Consider the following 20338-nt stretch of genomic DNA (forward strand, 5'->3'; position numbering starts at 1 on the left):
CTTTGCAGGAAGGTGATGTTAAAAAACTATTGAGGTTTTGTTTCCCTGCTTATTGCCTACTGTTCTCAACACATAATCAACTGCCTTGGTCATCCCTATGTTTCTCCATGTAGTTCCTTTTTTTTTTTTGTCACACACCTCTTTCTGAAATGCTCTTTTGGCTGTTCATATGGTTAACTTCCCTCTGTCAGCTCTCACCTCAAATGTCACTTTCAGATGACCATTATTTAGGGTCCCTCTAAAGAAGCTCCTCATCCAATTCCCACTCCACACTCATCACCAAGCACAATATTGTTTTATTTCTCCTTTGTTATATGTCTAGTAGAATATAATCATCATGAGGGCAAGGACTGTTTCTGTCTTGTTTATTAGAGTCTCAGTGACTTTTTCTGTACTGGCACTTAAAAGGCATATTTGACAAGTAGCAAAAGGATGAACAAATGAAACATATTTTGGGGCTAAATGCCCATCTTCCAGTTCTAATTTTTATTTAAACCTTTTCTTTTGCTATTTTTTCAGGCTCTTCCTGATGTTAAGGCACTGCCAATAAACCAGGCAATATTTTATATTGATTCTTAACATATACACTATTTTACTTTTCACAAACATTGAAGGCCAGTTATATGTTTTCTCTTTGCTTTAGAAAGCTAGTCCCAACAACCAGGATTCAATCCAAATGTAGGCTGTTTATGAAAAAAGTAAAATCAAACAAAAAATTAATGGGAAAAACTCGGGACACACAGTCTTCTCTATTCCACATATGGCCTTGAAAAACCTGAGGGCAGAAAGAAGGAAAGCCTTTAGAGGAAACGGAAGAAATCTTCACTCAGGGAGAATGACTCAAGGGAAGGATCCACTCCTCCCAAGAAAGCCAGCAGTAACATAAGAAAATATGAACACAGCATATTTTGAAACACCTTGTATAACCATTTATCTCTCATCTGCCACCAAAGGACTCACACTGGAGAGAAGTCCTAGATTTTCAAGAATGTAATCTTCAGCTACAGGAGTAGTCTTTGGAAGCATGTGATGTCACACACAGAGGAGATCCCCTCTATATACAGTGAATATGAGAAAAAAATTTATGACTAATTAAGCCTTACCGAGCATCAGTGAATTCTACTAGAGAAACCCTTTCAGTGTAACATATATGGGAAGCCCTTCTTTGCCCACTTATCTTTTACTTGGCATCAGAAAATTCATACTGGGGAAAGTCCTTATGAATGTACACAATGTGGGAACTCCTTTAGCCAGAAAAGTCTATTGCTCCCCATAAATTCACACCAGAGAGCAGCCAGGGGTTTGGGGCAAAGTTTGTTTGACCATTCATCTCCCATTCATCACAGCAGAGTGCATGTTGGATACTCCTTTTGGATTTGATAAGTGTGGAAACATCTTTGTCTGCTTACCCCTCTATCTGCATCAGAAAAATCATAGTGGGCCTGGGGATTTAGCTCAGTGGTACTGTGCCTGCCTCATAAACACAAGGTCCTGAGTTTGATGCCCAGTACCAGAAAAAAAAGAAAAAAGAAAAATCATGGAGGAGACAAGCACTAAATGAGAGAAAGCTTTCTTCCAGAAAGGATAGCTTATTCAACATTAAGAGAATGCACAATGGAGAAAAGTCCTACCAATGCAGCATGTGTGGGAGTATTCAGTTACGGTCCAACATCAGTAACATTAGGCCAAATAGGTTTTAGAATATGGAAGAATGTCAGCCAGACAAGAGATCCCCACACAGACATAAAATGCTTTTGTGGAAGATAATAAAGATTTATGTTTGAGGACCTTCTAACTTCTGCTTATCTTCATGCCTCCATGTAGTACCACAGCTCAATTAATAATCTTAGTCAAGGAGGAAAACCAGTTTTCAGGTGCAAAGTAGTAGTCAAGTTGTTTCATCTGCTGTCAACAGGTTGAGAGATGAGGAATGAGAACTGACAATTTGGTTTGGTAACAAAAGGAATTCTGCGATGAGGATAGTTAGGAACAAGAAAAAAAGGCATGTCCTGGTGTTCCAGAGATCAGCTGGGAGTGTCCTTCAAATACATCTTCTGAAGGAAAACTGCCCATCTCTTATCACCTGCTAATAGAAGGGTGAGGAGATACTCTTCAGCTGCAGTTTGAGCTGGCATGGCTTTTTCTCCATTACAGGCCCTCTCTCCAACCTAATCTACAGACCAGTTAGATTAGTGTGACTTTCTACGTAGTAGAAACTCCAAATAATAGTGGCTCCTACAAATGAGAAGTTTATATTTTTTTCATGTTGAGGCCCAAATTCATTTCCAGAAAACTGTCAGGGGCTCAGTTCCCCGTCTTGTTTGCCATTCCAAAGGTGTTGATCTCGTCTACATGGTCCATGCCTTCTTGTCTGTGATCCAGCCAGCAGGGAAGAAGGTGTCAAAGGAAAGATCTCCCTTTCCTTTAAGAAGCACTTTTGCTTTCACCCCCTTGGCAAAAGGCAGGAATGGAGAAATGAAATTGACCTTGGAGCCTTAGGCCTAGCTAAAAGTAGGGGGGAGTCTACTGAAGAAAGGGCAATTGGACCTTGTGGCTTCTGAATCATATTTATGCTAATCAAATTTTCTTTCTTGAGAATATAAACTGGGCCAACAAATTGGCGATTTCACTGTGGGAAGATAAGCAAGAACACGCTGTGTTGGAAACGACTTTTCAGGTTCCTGTCTCCTGGCGGCAGCAGTACCTTACAGGTATTTCTTGGGACTTGGCTACTTCTGTATCAAGGTAATTTCTGTAACTGAAATTCCATCCTTCCTGATTCAGAAGGGTAGCCTGGCACAAACATCCCTGCTTACTCAAAGTAAACTGAAGCAATCTCAACCACAATGAACCTAATTGTAGAGACTCAGTAGAAAGGAAAGAATGGCGGTGGGGGAGCATTCAGGCATTTCCTCTTTTTTAAAAAAAAATTAATTTTATTGGTACATTTTAGGTATACAATTCATTTACATTTATCATTGGGTGTTGGTACCTGTACATGATATATCTTGGTTATTTTTTTTTCCCCATTACCTGTGCGCCCTTCACCCCCTCCACCCTTCCCTACTTACATAGATTTCATTTCCATTTTTTTTTTCTTTTCTCATAGTTTTTCTTTTCCCTCTTCTCCTTTCCCCTTCCCCTCCCTTCACTCCTTCGTCTTTGGACCTTTCTTCCTATTTCAAATTATCAATTATTCATTTTAATCATTTTAACTCTTGTTTACACTATCAGTTTCTCACACTAGTGAAACTATTCAGTATTTACACGTGTGTCCTATTTATTTCACTTAAGAGCATGGCCTCGATATGCATCCATTTAACTATAAATGACTCTAGTTTTTCATTCTTTATGGCTGAGTAGTACTCCATTTTATAAAAAACCACATTTTCTTTATCCAGTTTCCAGTTGATGGGCCTTGGGCTGCTTCCAAGCTTTAGCTATTACAAACTGTACCACTATGAACATGGGTGCACATATATCACTGTGGTATGATTCTTTTAATTCTTTTGGGAAGATACCCAGCAGGGGAATAGCTGGGTCAAATGGGACCTCTAGTCCTAGTTCTTTGAGGTATCTCCATACTGATTTCCACAGTGGTTGCACCAATCTACATTCCCAACAACAATGGAGAAGGGTTCCCTTCTCTCCACACCTCTGCCAGCATTTGTTATTGGTTGATTTCTTGATAGCAGCCATTCTTTCTGGGGTGAGGTGGAATCTCAGTGTTGTTTTCATCTGCATCTCTTGAATGACGAGTGATGAACATTTTTTCATATATTTGTTTGCTGCTTTTACTTCCTTGTCTGAGAAATGTCTGTTCATTTCAGATGCCCATTTTTGAACTGTGTCTTTGAATTTGGGGGGTATGATTTTTTTCAATTCTTTATATATTCTAGATAGTAGTCCTTTGTCTGAGGTACAGCTGCTAAAATTTTTTTTCCATATTGTAGGTTGTCTATTAGCTCTGTTGGTGGTTTCTTTTGCAGTGCAAATAAGATCCCAGTTGTTGATTCTTTCTGCTAGTTCTGTGATGCTGAGGTTTTGTTCATGAAGTCTTTTCCTATGCCAATGTCTTCAAGAGTTCTACCTAACTTATCTTCCAGCAAGTTTAGTGTTTCTGTCTTAATATTTATATCTTTAATCCACTTTGATCTTAGTTTTGTGCATGGTGATAGGTATGGGTCTAGTTTCAATCTTTGGCAGGTTGAAATCCAGTTTTTCCAACACCATTTGTTAAATAGGCTATCTTTCCTCCAATGATGGTGGTTGGCTCCTTTGTCAAAGATGAGGTGGCTGAGCATGTCTGGAGTTGTTTCTGCATCTTCTAATCTATTCCACTGATCCTCAGGTCTGTTCCTTTGCCAGTACCATGCTGATTTTACAGATAAAAAAATAGATGAGCTCAGAAACATGCTGGAAGCCATGAATACCCAGCACAAGAAAGAAATGGAAACCATGATCGCCCAACATAAGAAAGAAATGGAATCCATGAAACAGATTCAAACAGATATTCAGGAGATCAAAAACTCCACTGAAAGTATCCACAGCAGATTAAGGGAATCTGAAGATAAAATATCAGATATAGAAGACAGGTTCGCAGTTAGAGACCATGAAAATAGAGATTTCTTAAAAATAATAAGGGACCACAAGAAATCAATCCAACAACTGCTAGACGATGCAAAGAAGAATTACATAAGACTGACAGGAGTCCATGAAAAAACAGGAGAAAATACAATTGACATAAAAAAACAACCTGTTCACAGAAGTAATAGTGGAAAACTTCCCAGACAGAGGTAAAAAACTGGACATACAGATAAGTGAGGCATATAGAACTCCAACTAGCCATGATCAAAAAAAATCTACATCTAGACATATAATAGTCAAGATCCCAGAAACCCGAGAAAAAAAAAATCCTACAAGCAGTTAGAGAAAAGAAACAAATCACCTACAAAGGAAAGCCCATCAGAATCACAGCAGACTTCTCAACACAAACCCTCAAATCAAGGAGAGCCTGGAGTGAAGTATTTCAAGCCCTAAAAGAAAATAACTTCCAACCTAGACTGCTGTATCCTGCAAAATTATCTTTCAAAGTCGATGGGGAAATTAGATACTTCCATGACAAAGAACACCTGAGAAATTTCATGAACACCAAACCAGCACTACAAGCAATTCTAAACAATATCCTAGAAAAAAGCAATGAAGGTCACAACTCCATGAGGCCCAACAGAGGGAAACCACCAGGCAAGGTAAGACACTAAAGGGAAAGGGGAAAAAATAAGAAATAAAAGAGCCAACAAAAGTAAAACATCATGACAAGGATAAATCAGTATCTATCAATTATAACCATCAATGTTAATGGCCTCAATTCACCAATCAAAAGAAACAGACTGGCAGAATGGATTAAAAAGGAAAACGCAACAATATGCTGTATACAAGAAACACACCTAACTCAAAAAGAAACTCACAGACTGAAAGTAAAAGGATGGAAAACAGTTCTCCACGCCACAGGAACCCAGAAGAAAGCAGGGCTAGCAATCTTATTTGCAGACAAAGTAGATTTCAAACCAAAACTAATTAACAGGCATTTCCTCTTAAAAGAAGAAGAGCAGCTAAGGTGGGAAGTTTGCGAGGCCAAGGGGCGGGCGGGGGGGTGCGCTTCCGGGGCTACAGCAACGGGGAACACACGTCCTGGGTGTGACGCGTCCAGCAGCCAGCTTCAGCATGGAGAGAAGACGCAGTTGAATTGCCGCGCACTCCCACAAACTAGAGGAAAGGGGGGAACGCGCCGCGGGGTTCTCTGGGAAGCGGCGCCCGGGAGCGAGACGCGTCCTGCGGAGGATTCTGGGAATTGTAGTTCAACCTCGAGATCCGGCCCCTCCTGCTCTTAGTTGCCATTGTCACCCAGCTATCCTGGCTGCCTCCGGGTCGGTCCCGAGTTGGAGGAGGGCTGACCGTGGAGCCTTCTGAGTCTAAGTGCCCCGAAGGAGGGCGGCAGTGGGGCTCGGCGAAGGGCGCGCGTTCCGGGCCTCTCTATGGACCCGAGCGGTCGGCCCCGGCCCTGGGCGGAGGAGGGAGTCGCGATGGATCCTGGAGACAGAGGTGAGGATCCAGCAGTGAGGCGGCCGCGGTAACGCGGGAGAGAGGGCAGGGAGAGAGGCTGCCCTCAGGCTGGGCAGGCAGGCGCAGGGAGGACCGGCATCGCGTTCTCCCCGGGCAAGAGCCGCTTCCTGCTATTGGTCTCGCGCGCACTGTCCCCATTGCCCTGCTGGTCTAGGGTGACGAATGCCTCCATGTCCTCCAAATCAACAGACCTGACAGTTTGGCTTTTGATAATGACTTCCTTTTTGTCCTCCTAAGTAAGGCTGTACAACTGAAACTATTTGACACATTTGGCAGATGGCAAAAGCGAAGGCACGGGATTTGTTTACAATCCTGTTTTTTATGCTGTTGTGGTAAGGTTTTCTGGGGATGGGGGGTCCGCCAGTCCGTTGCTTTTCTAAGACAGCTAGTATTGTATGTGAAAAGCCAGTATTCCCATTTAGTCTCTTTCATCCTTTCATCCTGGAATACAACGGAAACGAATCATTGTTTGAGGTTCTGATCGACACACAGAGACTTTGAGTATTGTTTTGGCTACTCCGCAGATAAGTGATAGAAGTATGCATTTAGTTTGTGTGTCCGGATTCGAAGGAGTTTAAGGGCAGAGGAGAGCAAAAGGAATTTGAGGCAGCAAGAGTCATGAATGTTTTCTGTCAAGGATTTTCTGGGATTGTCCTTTGATCCCCTATATTGACTCTTAGATAAAGTTTCTGGTTCACTGCAAGACCAGAGTAATTGTGATGGCTCCTGTCTCCACTTGTAGGATTGCTTGCTGAGGACTCAGACCTTCCCGGTGCTGGAGATGCAAAAGAAAATGGCATGACTGATGTGCTGCTGACCCCTGGGTCCCAGGTAAGTTTAGATTTCTTCTTGTTCTTTTTTTTTTTTCTTCAGTTCTTAGCATGAGTATGGTTTTTTGCATTGCTAAGAAACTGTCCCACCTTGATTCTAAGGCCATTGGATTCATCCTGGTAAATGATGAGTGATGAAATTCACAGAAAATGCTCCTCAATTGAGCAGAACTTTCCTTCTCTGCAGTACTTCTTCCCCATCCACTGAGTGCTTGCTGCACACTTACTGATCACTCGGTACTGTCTTTGGCCTTGTGGGGAGATGCAGAGTAATAATAGCCACTTGCCCCATCTCAGAAGAGTTTCCTGAGGCAGTGACATATAGATAAGTAAAACAGTTAAACTGCATAAAGAAATATATATATATTTTAAATACACCAAAGGCAAATAGGCCCCTTGAAGGTTTTTAAAGGCTCAGCAAGATGAAACATGTAGTGATTGATTGAAGACAGAAGATTAGTAAAGATGCCTCAGTAGGATCTGGCTGGAACACTGGGAGAGGAGCAGTCCCTTTGGGACAGAGGCTGGAATTACTCATGTGTGTTAGGTCAGACCTCAGAGCATACAGGTGCTAGTGATCCATGTAAAACCCTGCGAGAAATTGCCAGTTTTGATTTTGATCTGAGACCTGGCCTCTGCTCTGTGAAGCTGACTGTCTAATGGAACAGACAGTTGTTAATCACAGAGACCCTTCCTCCCCTCCATTTTTCCTGAAAAGGTAAAGAAGGAAGAGGGTGCTATAGCTGGAGTCAAGGAATTCTTCCCCAAGGAGGTGAACCTGAGCTGAGATCTGAGGTATACGGATGATTCAAATAGCTGAAAGGTGGGGACAGTGGGGAGAACATTCAGGAACAGGAAGCAGCAAGTAAAAAGCAGCACAAGGGAATGTGGCACACCTTTCAAACAACTGAAAAAGACTTCCGGCCTGAGCACAGGGAAACGGAGGAGGAGTAGTATACAAGGAAGTAGAGAGCAGATGAGGAGTCAGGCCCATCAGGGCCATTGTGAAAATGACAAAGCACTTTGAGTACTTGCATAATAATTAGGATTTGAATAAATCCATATTCTGTGGCAAACATAGGAAAAAAATCTCAATTTTTAATACTGTATATGTATTGGGCTGATTTTATTCTGAAAGGAAAGCTAGGGAGAAAAATACTTCTTATTTCATGAACTCTTTGTATTTTAACAACCATACTATATTTAATACTTAATTTATAATTTTACCCTTTCCAGTGTATAAGCAGTAAGAAGTTCTACAGTTGTATAATCTTAATTTTTTGATACATAAACGAGGAACTCAGAACCTTCAGGTTTGACTTTGAAGGTCATTTCCATCCTACCTGCAGGTAAAATGCAGTTCCAATGCATGGAGAGTAAGAGTGTGGACTACACATATGCCAGAGAATCAGTGTTGGAAGGGCTGAAAAAGTCATTTTGTCTCATCTTCCATCCTTCCTGTCCACCTTCTCCTATGCTGTCAGTTTTACTCTTTCTCAGAGGCCTCTAGAAGGCCCTTCAGTGAGCACCAATGCTTTGTGTTTTTCAGAAACCCTTGATGATCAGGGATATGGCTTCGGCTCTCGCCCAGTGGGGGCAGCTGGACTCTCCTCAGGGAGATGTGCCCAAGAAGCCTAGGAATCTGGTCTTGCTGGGTAAGGATGGCTCCACTGTCCCCTGAGAATTTACCTGGTGTGGTATCTTTGCTTCCTTAGTTCCTGTGTGCTCTGAAATACTTAGATTCAAAGATTCTTAATTTCTGTAAGACCTGAGACAGGCAATTTCTGCTTTTTGTTTCAGGATATTTTCTTAGCACTCCTTGAGTTAGAAAGGCAGGTAGAATAACAATAGGCACCTTTATCATAGCGTTCTTCTCTATTCCTTGACTAAAGATGTCAAAGCAAGTTCTTTTTTTAAAGTAAATTTTATTTTATTTTATCCCATTCTTTCCCTCAAGCCCCCTCCCCTCCCTGTGTACAAAAGCTTTGTTTCCCATTTTTTCCTCTATTTTCACTTTTTTTCTTGTCCCTTCCTTCCTTTCTCTCTCCCCCTCCTCTCTTATTCCCCTTTCCATTTGAACACTTTCTTCCCATTTCCCAGCATCCATTATACATTTCAGTCCTTATTTCCACTTTTGGTTTCTCATACCAGACAGAGAAACAATGCAGTATTTAAACATGTGTGTCCGATTTATTTCACTTAGAAGTATGGTCTCAAGGTCCAAGGGATATCAAAACAAGTTCTGGTGAAAACTATTCTTAAAAGAATGGTTGTCAATAGAGAGAGGTAAAAACAAGTGATTTGGTTGTTCGGAACTCAAATAAACCCGTATCAACCTTCCTACCCTCTTTTGAGCACATTTGGGGAAGAAATCCAGAACTGACTTCTGTCTCTTATACTCTTTTCTTAAGACCAAGGAGCTAGCACTAAGTTCTTTACCACACTCCTGTTGTTTTCCTCATAACAGGACTTCCAATTTCCAAGCCTGATGTAATCTCTCATTTGGAGTGTGAGGAGGAGCTAGCAAGAAAAGTCTCAAAAGCAACCAGTCCAGGTGAGTGAGTGTTGGAAACAGTGAAAATAAAATCTAAATGGTTGTAGCTGTGCTTGTGGAGGAGCCTTTCCAGGTTTCACAGACCCATGGAAACAAGGAAACAGTGTGCAGTCTTTCCTGGGCTTCACTCTAGCTCTGTGTTTGATGATTTCTTTATAAAGTTAGAATATTATTTTTTAGTGAGTAAATAACTTTACACCCTTTCAAACCATTTCTTTTTCCCAAATAAGATGAAATGAAACCAATATTTTAATAGTTGTTAACAACTTGCTTGAATATAAGGCTCTAAACCAGGTCTTTTTGCTTATGTTCTTTAATCTCTGCAGGATAAATGCTTTTTTTTTTTTTTAAACCGGGGATTGAACTTGGGACCTTGTGCTTGCAAGGCAGACGGCGGAACCACTGAGCTAAATCCCTGGTTCTTAAATGCTGTTTTTTGAGTCTCAGACCAATGATTATCAATTGATCCCTGGGTTTTCCCTCTCCTGGCACAGACAGCATAGCGGAGTTCAGACTTTGGAATCAGTCTTCCTAGGTTGAAAGCCTGTCTTAGCTACTCACTAGCTCTGTAATCTTTAACAAGTTGACTTATCCTCCCTTTATCTCAGATTATCCAGCTATAAAATGGGAATAATAATGACTCTTAACTCAGAGTTGTGCTCAGGATCAAATGAGATAATTCAAGAGAATTGTTTAGAACAGTTCCTGGTTATATGCTAAACAAATAAATGTTATTAATTAAATATTGGTAACTGTTTTTGGAATGATGTCATGGATTTGACCCTATTACTTCTGTCATTGGATTACTGCACTAGACTCCCAGAAAATTATACTTTCTTCTGTCAGATCCTTATATAATAGGGCAGCATAGTGTTGCTAAATTCCCGAGTTAATGGCTTCCTCTGCCAGTGCTGTTTGTCCTCTACCTAATTTCAAGGCCTTTGTCAGGCTACCTGTCTAAACTTTTTGCCTTCTCTATTCTTCAGCTTGAACCTTAGCACCAGATAGTCAAGCTTCTTAGTATCCTGTACTCCCTATGTGTTCTCCACAAACATTTGGAGATTTAATTTTTCACTCCTCTTAGCTGGAGGTCAGTTTACCTTTAATCTTTTCTACTTATTTATCCTTAAATCCTAGGCACTTCCCTGAATATGATGCAGTTTATAACATTGTATTGTATTGATTCATTTCACTTAAAGACACACTCAGATATGAAAGACATCTGTATTAATGTTTTCTGTTGCTATAACCAAATATCTGAGACTCAGTACTTTATTTCAAAAGTTTTATTTAGCACACAGTTCTGGACATTTAAGAACATAATGTTAAGTGAAATAAGACATACAAGATCAAATATCATATGATTTCTCTTATATGAGAAAAAATATATACTCACACATAAAAAGCAAAATAGAAGAGAGATAGATAGGATGTAGGGAGAAGTTCAAATACTTCCCCAAATTACATATTCCCTAAGTTTTGTGTTATCTGTTTGTTTCTTTTTTGTAAGAATCTTTCTGGTTTATGGCTTGTACCCTGAGTAACTACTTTGAAGATAACAGTACACAGTGTATTAACTATTGTTAGTCATTTACTATTTTGTGATGAAATTTTTTTCATAAAATAAAAAAGTAAAAAAAATGAAGCATGACTCCTGCATCTGCTCAACCCTGGTGAGTTCCTCCTTGGCTCATCACAGTGTAGCAGAGAAATAGAGTAGAAACTCATCGTATAGAGAAAGCTCTAGCTCATTGGGTGGCTGTACTTTGTAACAACCCTTTCTCACATGAACTCACTTAGTCCTTCAGACCAGCATGGATTACTTGCAAGGGTGGCGCCTCTGTGGCTTCTATTACCTTTTGATAGGCTCTACCCCTTATAGATTGCACTGTCTCAATACTGCCACATTAGGTCACCAGGTGTGTAGCACATAGGCCTGTGTGGGACACACTCAAACTGTATCCAAACTGGAACACCCTCTGAGCCTGAAAGTATGCAGATGGTTTTAGCATGAAAATTTTCTCCCTAAACTCTTCCCAGAAAGGATCTTGAGATAGATAGGTATCATAACAGTTTGGGAACCAGTCTGAGGACATGAAGCATCCTCTCTCTCTCTTTCTCTCTCTCTCTCTCTCTCTCTCTCTCTCTCTCTCTCTCTCTCTCTCTCTCTCATCTTTAACTTGGTTCTATTCTACTCTCTCCAGTTTGGTGGGTGTGAGGTGATGGTAAGCAATTAGTGATCAATTGCTTCCTAATTACTAAGCTCTATGATAATTTGAATCTGTAGTCTAGACCACATTGAAAGCTAGCCACTAGAATTTATGTCTCATCTTGATACTGGGAACAGATTTTTGCATAAGATACTTTTTTTTCTTTTTGGTGGTATTGGGGGCCTTCATCCCAAGCTATATTCTTGGTCCTTTTAATTGATTGATTGATTGATTGATTGAGACAGGGTCTCACTAAGTTGCTAAGTTGCTAAGTTGCCCACATTGGGCTTGCGCTTGAAATCCTCCTGCCTCAGCCTTCCAGAGTGTTAGAATTACAGGTGTGCGCCACCATGCCTGGCTAGAGGGGTGGTTTTGAAAAACTGGTCTCTTATTAATTAGGACATAATGGAGTGGGAAGAGATTAGTGGCAAGGAGGTGGATAAACATGATCTTTCATGAAACCTGCTGTGAGAGGCTCTGGTGAGCTTGGTACAGTGGGTAATTCCCAGACTGTCTTTTTCCGATCCCAGCCCTGTCTTTTCCAGACCCTGTGTTTTCTCAGCCATTTCCCTAAACCACCCCTGCTGAGTCTTGCTCTGTTATGACTTTCCATTTCCTACTCTGCTGTCTAGAAGAATGTTGAGTCCCTGCTTACCCTCTCTCTTTATGCAGCTGTACTTCTTTGCCCAGTCACATTTCTTTTCCTGTGTCCTCTTAAGATTAGAGGGCTAGGGTTGGGGATTTAGCTCAGTGGTTCTACCACCTGCCTCGTAAGCGCAAGGTGCCGAGTTTGATCCCCAGTACCCAAAACAAACAAACAAAGAAAAAACAAGATTGGAGGGCTAGTTTTAAGGGTTTTTAAATTTTTGTGTTTCCTGTAAGCATTTTTTTCTGTAGTTTTTTTTTTTTTTTTTTAACCACACCAGTTGTTTTTCTCTCAATGTAGGAAATGATACCTGTGTATTTTTGCCTCTTTCAGACTGGGAGACAATCCCAGAAAGCAGAGAGCTAACTCCAGAGAAGGACTTTTCTGAAGAACCAGCCCCTGGGGTGTTAATAGAAAGATTTCCAAAGGAAGGTTCCAGTGAATGTAAGGACTCTTTAGAGAATCAGCAAGAAAACCATGAAAAACATCTAATAAAAGAGGTTGTCACTCACAAGAAACTTTCTGGGGAGAGAAGTTACCAATGTGATGAATTTAGAAGTTTTAATCGGCGGTCATTACTTGTTCAACAACAGAGAGAGAGACTTCATAATTTTGATTCATTTAAAAAGAACTTAAAGCAAAATTCAGATATAATCAGGCATGAGAGAATTTATGCAGGAAAGAAACCTTGGAAGTGCAATGAGTGTGAGAAGGCCTTCAATTACTACTCAGCTTTTGTCTTGCACCAGAGAGTTCACACAGGAGAAAAACCCTATGAATGTAATGAATGTGGGAAAGCCTTCAGCCAGAGCATACACCTTACTCTTCACCAGAGAATTCACACTGGAGAGAAGCCCTATGAATGTCATGAGTGTGGGAAAGCCTTCAGTCACCGCTCAGCCCTTATTCGGCATTATATAATTCATACTGGAGAGAAGCCCTATGAGTGCAGTGAATGTGGGAAGGCCTTCAATCAGAGCTCATACCTCACACAGCATCAGCGGATTCATACTGGAGAGAAACCTTATGAGTGTAATGAATGTGGGAAAGCCTTCAGCCAGAGCACATTCCTTACCCAGCATCAGGTCATTCACACTGGAGAGAAACCTTACAAGTGTAATGAATGTGGCAAAACCTTTAGTGACCGCTCAGGCCTTATTCAGCACCAGAGAACTCATACTGGGGAGAGGCCTTATGAATGTAATGAATGTGGGAAAGCCTTTGGCTACTGTTCAGCTCTGACTCAGCACCAGAGAACTCACACTGGGGAAAAACCCTATAAATGCAGTGATTGTTCCAAGGCTTTCAGTGACCGCTCAGCCCTTATCCGTCATCAGAGAACACACACTGGCGAAAAACCTTACAAGTGTAAGGACTGTGGGAAAGCTTTTAGCCAGAGTTCATCTCTTACAAAACATCAGAAAACTCACACTGGTGAGAAACCCTATACATGTAAGGAATGTGGAAAAGCCTTCAGCCAGAGTTCGTCCCTTTCTCAACATCAGAAAACTCATGCTGGAGGGAAAACCAGGGAATATGGCCAAGCCTTTAGTGAGCATTCAGCCTTTGGCCAACATAAGAGAATTCATACTGGATAAATGGCATATTCAGAATATCATCACAAAGCATTTACCATACATGTTGTGAGGGCTACAAAGAAATTTAAGACAGTTATTGAGAAGTCATTGTAGATGTAGGGTATAGCTTACTTAGACTGAATGAAAGGTTTTACACTTTTTAAAATGTCCTAATGGAGGACACTGTAAATTTCCCTGGGGAAAGAGGAAGTTTATTTCTAATACCATAATGTGTATGTAAGTGACCAAATCCTTAAGAGAGAAATAGGGTGTGTCATGGTGGAAAGAGGACTTGTTGGCTGGACGTGATAGTCTTATGATGCTGAGGGCCCAAAGTTATAAAGAGGCAAGTGATCCTTATAGGGAAATTGCAGATACAGAAATAAGGGATTGAAAATTCCTAATGAGTTTGTCCAGGAACAGTGGAGAAATAGAAGTTGTCCTTCACCCTTAAGTGTATGACACAAAAGAGATAAATGGAAAGGATAGACTAAGAATTGGGGGAAAGAACCCAAGAAGTGTTGCTTGAGATAACTACTCAACTGAATATTCACAACTAGGAAGAAATTAGATTTGTTAGTTGGTCAGTTGCAGTTCCTGTGAGGGCAGCTTTACCAGGAATCTAACAGCCTAGAAAGAGAAACTAGAGATGTTTCATGTGTTCAGTTTATTTTAAGCTATCTGAATTACCTGAGAATATTTATAAAGATTTACCTCAGTTCTATGTAGATTATACCTTAGATTTTTTTATACCATAGTAAAATTTAATTGTAGCCTTGCACTGATGTTATATATTAAGACTGAGAAACTTGAAAAGATTTTGAAATTTTGTCCTATCACCATTTTACTTATGGAGAGAGGCAGATAACATTTTTTGTGTACATATACTTTTGATTGAAATTTTCAAGGTTATTACTGGAAATATAATTTTGAGTGTAGTGTTTTTATTTTTTTGAAGTTCCTCTGTGATATGTGTTGGTGTTCTTTTGTTTGTTTTGGGGGTTTTCATTTTTTTTTTTTTAGTATATTTCTTGTTTGGAGTTTGTTGAGCTTCAATCTGTACATTTATGTGTTTTGCCAAATTTGTATTTTTAGACCATAATTTCTTCAAAATACATTTTCAGCCCACTTCCCCACCCCCTTTTTCCTTTAGTCTCTGGTGACAGAATTGTTTGACCTTTGATTGTGATCTCATAAGTTTCAGAGTCTTCATTCATTTTTTTAAATGTATTTTTGTCTTCATTTGCTCGATCTGCCACAACAAAATCCCATAGACTAAGTGTCTCTAGAAATGTATAATGTTCTAGAGGTTGGGGAGTCTGATATCAGGGTACCCTCTGACTCAATTTTTACTTTGCGTTCTTTTCCTAACTTACCATGGCTACCTTCTTGCTTTGTCTTCACATAGATTTTCCTTAATGCATATTCAGAGAAAAAGAGAGTTATTTCCCCCTTCTTGTATGGCCACCAATCCTATTAGATTTAGACCTTACCTTTATGGCCTCATGTACCTTAGTTACCTCCCAAAGGCCCTTTCTCCAAATACAGTTATATTGGGGATTAGACCTTCAACATACAATTTTTTTTTTTTTTGTACTGGGGATTGAACTCAGGACCTTGTGCTTGTGAGGCAAGCAGTGGAACCACTGAGCTAAATCCCTGGCCCTCAACATATGAATTTTAGGGAGTCACAGTTCAGTACATAGCATTTTATTTCTGCCCAGATTTATGTCCGTTAATGAAAAATACATTTATCCATTCTATCCTAACAACCACTAGAGTCCTAACTCACTCCAGCATTGACTGTAAAGTCTAGAGTCTAAAGTTTCATCTAAATGTCACCCAAATCAGATAAGTGTGAAAGAAAGTAAGATTCATCCTGAGGCATAATTCCTCTCCAGCTGAGAACCTGTGAAACCAATCTATGCACTTCCAAAATCATTGGTTGGCCTGACATAGATTAGACATGCCCATACCAAAAGGGAGAAATAGGAGAGCATGGGTGATGGTCCCAAACAAGGCCAAAACCTAGCAAGGCAAATTCCATTAGATCTTAGATTTTTTAAATTATTTTTCTTTTCTTGTTACCAGGGATTGAACTCACGACCTTGTGTTTGCCAGGCAGGCGAGGTGCCATTGAGCTATATCCCTGGCCCAGATCTTAAGATTTTAAAATAATTCCGTTTGATTTGGTACATTGTCTGTGGCCCTACTCGGTAAGGCAGTCCTGCCTCTGACTTTGTGGCTCTGCCAGGTGGCTCCATCCCCTGGGCTTTGCAAGGTGGTCTGGTCTCTATGGATCCAGTTGAGGTTTTCCAGCCTATTAAAATAAAGATGAGCTGGCTGGGTAAGCCTTTGAGCCATACCCATGATCTCTTGATCAAATGATTATTCAGTCACATCCTTAGCTCTTTCTTCCTAGCTTTCTCTTTTTTTGCCATATGAATAGAATTTGCCATATCTTTTAAATTCTGCTTCCTTGTTGCCTAACATTCTATTCATCATTCATCCTACTGTTACATCTCTCTCTAAGCAAAAATGACCCAAGCTACACCTTCAGTACTCTAATTAGAAATTTTCTCTGTTAAATACCTAATTTCATCCAAGTTTCACCTTTTACAGAATACTAGAATACAGGTCAGACAGGTTCCTTGGAACTTGATAAGATTCATCTTTCCTCTACATGTCAATAACATGTTCTTCACTACCATCTAAGTTGCACCAGAAAGTCTTTAAAGATTTTATGTCTAGCATACACCTCACAACTCTCTAGCCTCTGCCTAGGACCCAATTCCAAAGCTGTCTCCACATGTTTAGGTATTAGGTTACAGCAGCACCCCACTTTTCAGGATCAAAATCTTAGTCTGCTCAGGTTGTCATAACACAGTACCATACAAAAGGTGGCTCAAACAACAGAAATTTATTTCTCACAGGCTACAGATTTATTACAAATGTATTTCTCAAGGCTACAGATCCAAAGTCAAGTCCATCAGGGTGCAGTTCCTGGTGCAGGCTCTCTTCCTTACTTGTAGATGTTTGCCTTTTACTGTGTCTTCATGTGGCCTTAGTTATGTGTGTGGAGAGAGCTGTCTTCCTCTTATAAAACCATTGGTCCTGTTGGATTAGGACCCCCACATTTACAACCACTTTTAACCTTAATTACCTCCTAATAGCCCATCTCCAAATATAGTCACATTGGAGGATGGAGCTGCAACATAATGAATTTGGGCGGGGTGAGGAGGAGACAGTTCATTCCATAATACTATTTACCTGTTCACTTTGGATACTTTCTATTGTTTTCAAGTTCACAAAAGATTCATCCTGTGCTTTTGTACTGTTGAGTCAGTCACTGAGTTTTATTTCAGTTTTTGTTTTTCAGTTCCATTTGTTTTTTTGTTTGTTTTTTTTTTTGGTACTGGGGATCAAACTCAGGTCCTTATGCTTGCTAGGCAAGCGGCAGAACCACTGAGCTAAATCCCTGGCCCTCCATTTGATTTTTTTTGAGACTTTCCATTTTTTAAAAAAAATTTATGCCCTAAAATCCTTACAAGGCAATTCTAACATCTGTGTCATCTCTGTGCTATCATCTGTGGGTTATCTTCACTTGATTTGAGATTTTCTTGGTTCTTGGTGTGATTAGTTATTTTATATTGAAATCTAGTCATTTGGAGACTCAGTGTCCTACATAGGTCTTCTATTGTGGGAGGCCTCCTCTATACTACTAGTGGAAAAGGGGAAGTATTGCCTCATTACTTAAGTTGATATTAAAAGTCCAGTTCCATCATGGGCCTCTGTTGACACTAGGATAGGGGTTCTCAGTACTGCTGGGCAGGGGTGGGATTGGTAGCTCCCCACTAGGCTTCTGCTGATGCCACCCTGGCTGGGAGAGTCTTGAATGCCTCATGACTACTCCTCACCATAGAGGGGATTGGGATGACCACATTACTGTGGGTATTGGTATAAATCCTGACTGTCCATGGGGCCCCACTGACACTAGTAATGATAGGGATAGACATCTCTCTGGGCAGAGTTGGAAGCCCAGTCACCTCATGTGCTCTCCATTGACACTGCCAGGTGAGGAAGGGGCAGACATGGGGTCTGATGACCTGTCGGTCCCCATGGCCTCCCAGGGTGAGTGGAGGGTTCAGCCCATTCCAGCCTGATGAGGGAGGAATGGAGGCTCCCCACTCAGTCTTTTTGATGGGAATAGGGCTACAGATCTTTTTCCATAGAGTAGGCTTTTCTCATGCTTTTTAAAAATCAATGTTGGGATTCCTGGATTTCCAGCTGCTTCAGAAAGCAGCCTGGGGCAGGAAGGCAAAAACAAGTCCCAAGAAACCACTGGTGTGCCTAAGGTTTCTAGGTGCCTAGTCAGTACATCCTCTTCACCTTTCAGAACCCCTGTATGTTTGTTTTATATATAATTTCCAGGACTTTTAGCTGTACCTAGAGGATTAGGAGAAAGTCTTACTGCATCTTTCCCTTGCCATCCTTGGATTTGACACTGAAATGGCTGGTCAAGTTGTGTTGAGCACAGCCCAAAAGTCTGAGGCATACAGAGGTTACTTAAGCTACCCAGAAATGAGTACAGAGGGGTCTACTCACTGGTTCCCCAAAGACAAGCTCCCTCACTTCATCTAGCTTAGAAGAAGCCATACTGTTTTAAGTGGTGAAAAAAACATTGTTTAATTGTGGATTATAGACTTCAAAAGGAAAGATAGATATAACTAAGAATGTAAACCATAGCATTATTTTTTATTTGTATCTTTGTTCCAAGAACATTGAAAACCCCTGGAAATTTTAATTTACAACTTTGGAAATTTTTACAATTATTAATTATATGTGTCTCTTTTGATTTGATATGTAAGATGATATCAGGCAGCCAACCAAAAAAGGAAAATAATTGCGATTTAGGACAAGTCACTTCAGCCTTTCAAATCCATCCTGATATAGGTTTCAAAAATGTGATACCTACTTGAGATAGTGATTAGAATTAGGTAGAAAATGGATACAAATGTGATTTGTAAGCTATCAAGTGCTATACAACTGTTTAGTCGTTTATATGACTGATATCCACCATGTGTGCTTTATGATGGTGTAGCTCAATAAAAGTGACTGTGAGTATGATGGAATGAGTCTTTTTTATGTTTTTAGTAAGTTTCTTTAAAGAGTAGTAAAGTGTGTATCTTTTATAGTAACCATGGTTTTCTCTTTTTTTTGGGTTTTTTGGTACTGGGGATTGAACTTGGGACCTTGTGCTTGCGAGGCAGGCGGCAGAACCACTGAGCTAAATCCCTGGCCCAAACATGGTTTTTTTTAATGTAGTGAGTTACATGACATTTTTTTTGGTACCAGGGATCGAACACTGACATATTTTTTAATATGAAAGAATCCATGCGTTCCTGGGATTTACCCAATGTATTGATTTTTTCACATGTCTAGAAGAGTTTGAATTCCATGAATGTTCAGTTGCATTCACGTCTTAAACTGGGATTGTGTTTTGATTGGTTTTAGAGGCTAATCAGATATTTCTATTTTTTTTCTTGAAAGTTTTTGTTAAGTTTTTCTAAAAAATTGTGTTTTTGTTTTTTGAGATAAGGTCTTGCTATGTAGTCCAGTCTGGCCTTGAACTCCTGACAATCATCTTGCCTCAGCTTCCTGAGTGCTGCTATTAAAGGCATGTGCCACCACACCCAGCTAAAATTTTATAATTTTGTCATAAAGGTGTTAATATGTTTTTATTTTCCTTTTTATCTATAATTGTGTCCCTTTTGTCTTTCCTGATATTACTTCTTTCTTTTTTTCTTTTTTTTTTTTTGGTGCCAGGGATCGAACTCGGGTCCTTGTGCTTGCGAACCAGGTGGCAGAACCACTGAGCTAAATCCCCGGCCCAATATTACTTCTTTATATCATCTTTTTTGCTTGATTCTGTTTCCAGAAGTTTGTCAATTATATTAGTCTTTTAGAATAACTAACTCTTTGAACTTTTATAAAGTAACTTAACAAAGTATACTTTACATACAATTAAATTCACCCACTTAGTGTTTAATGAGCTTGGCAAGGGTAATACCTGAGATTTATCCATGTTGTGTATAATATTTAATCCTTTCAATTTTATACTTCACAGCATTTCATCACTCACCCGTTGAAGGACATTTAGGTTTTTAACTTTGGTGATTATGAATAAAACTAAACATTTGTATATAAATTTTTATGTGAACATCATTTTTCATTTCTCTAGGATAAATACCTGGGAGTTAAATAACTAGATCTTTTGTTAAGTGGATGTTTATCTTTATAAGGCAGGACCAAACTGTTTTCCACAGTAATTGTATAGTTTTGTATTACCACCAACAGTGTTCAAGAGATGTAGTTGTTCCATATCCTGCCAGGACATG

General features: G+C 40.0%; 1 protein-coding gene across 1 annotated transcript; it reads left to right on the top strand.

Moving 5' to 3' along the window:
- Window positions 1–5855: 5855 nt before the first annotated feature.
- Znf892 (zinc finger protein 892) lies at window positions 5856–19067 on the top strand. Its single transcript, XM_004844341.3, has 5 exons — window positions 5856–6102; window positions 6866–6954; window positions 8503–8608; window positions 9421–9507; window positions 12697–19067. The coding sequence occupies exons 1-5, from the start codon at window positions 6036–6038 to the stop codon at window positions 13959–13961; spliced, it is 1614 nt and encodes a 537-aa protein (XP_004844398.2). The 5' UTR covers window positions 5856–6035; the 3' UTR covers window positions 13962–19067.
- Window positions 19068–20338: the final 1271 nt, after the last annotated feature.

Source organism: Heterocephalus glaber, unplaced genomic scaffold (genome assembly GCF_053883595.1).
Source record: "Heterocephalus glaber isolate CG9 unplaced genomic scaffold, H.glaber_assembly_v1.0 deba00000470, whole genome shotgun sequence".
In the NCBI taxonomy this organism is placed as follows: domain Eukaryota; kingdom Metazoa; phylum Chordata; class Mammalia; order Rodentia; family Bathyergidae; genus Heterocephalus; species Heterocephalus glaber.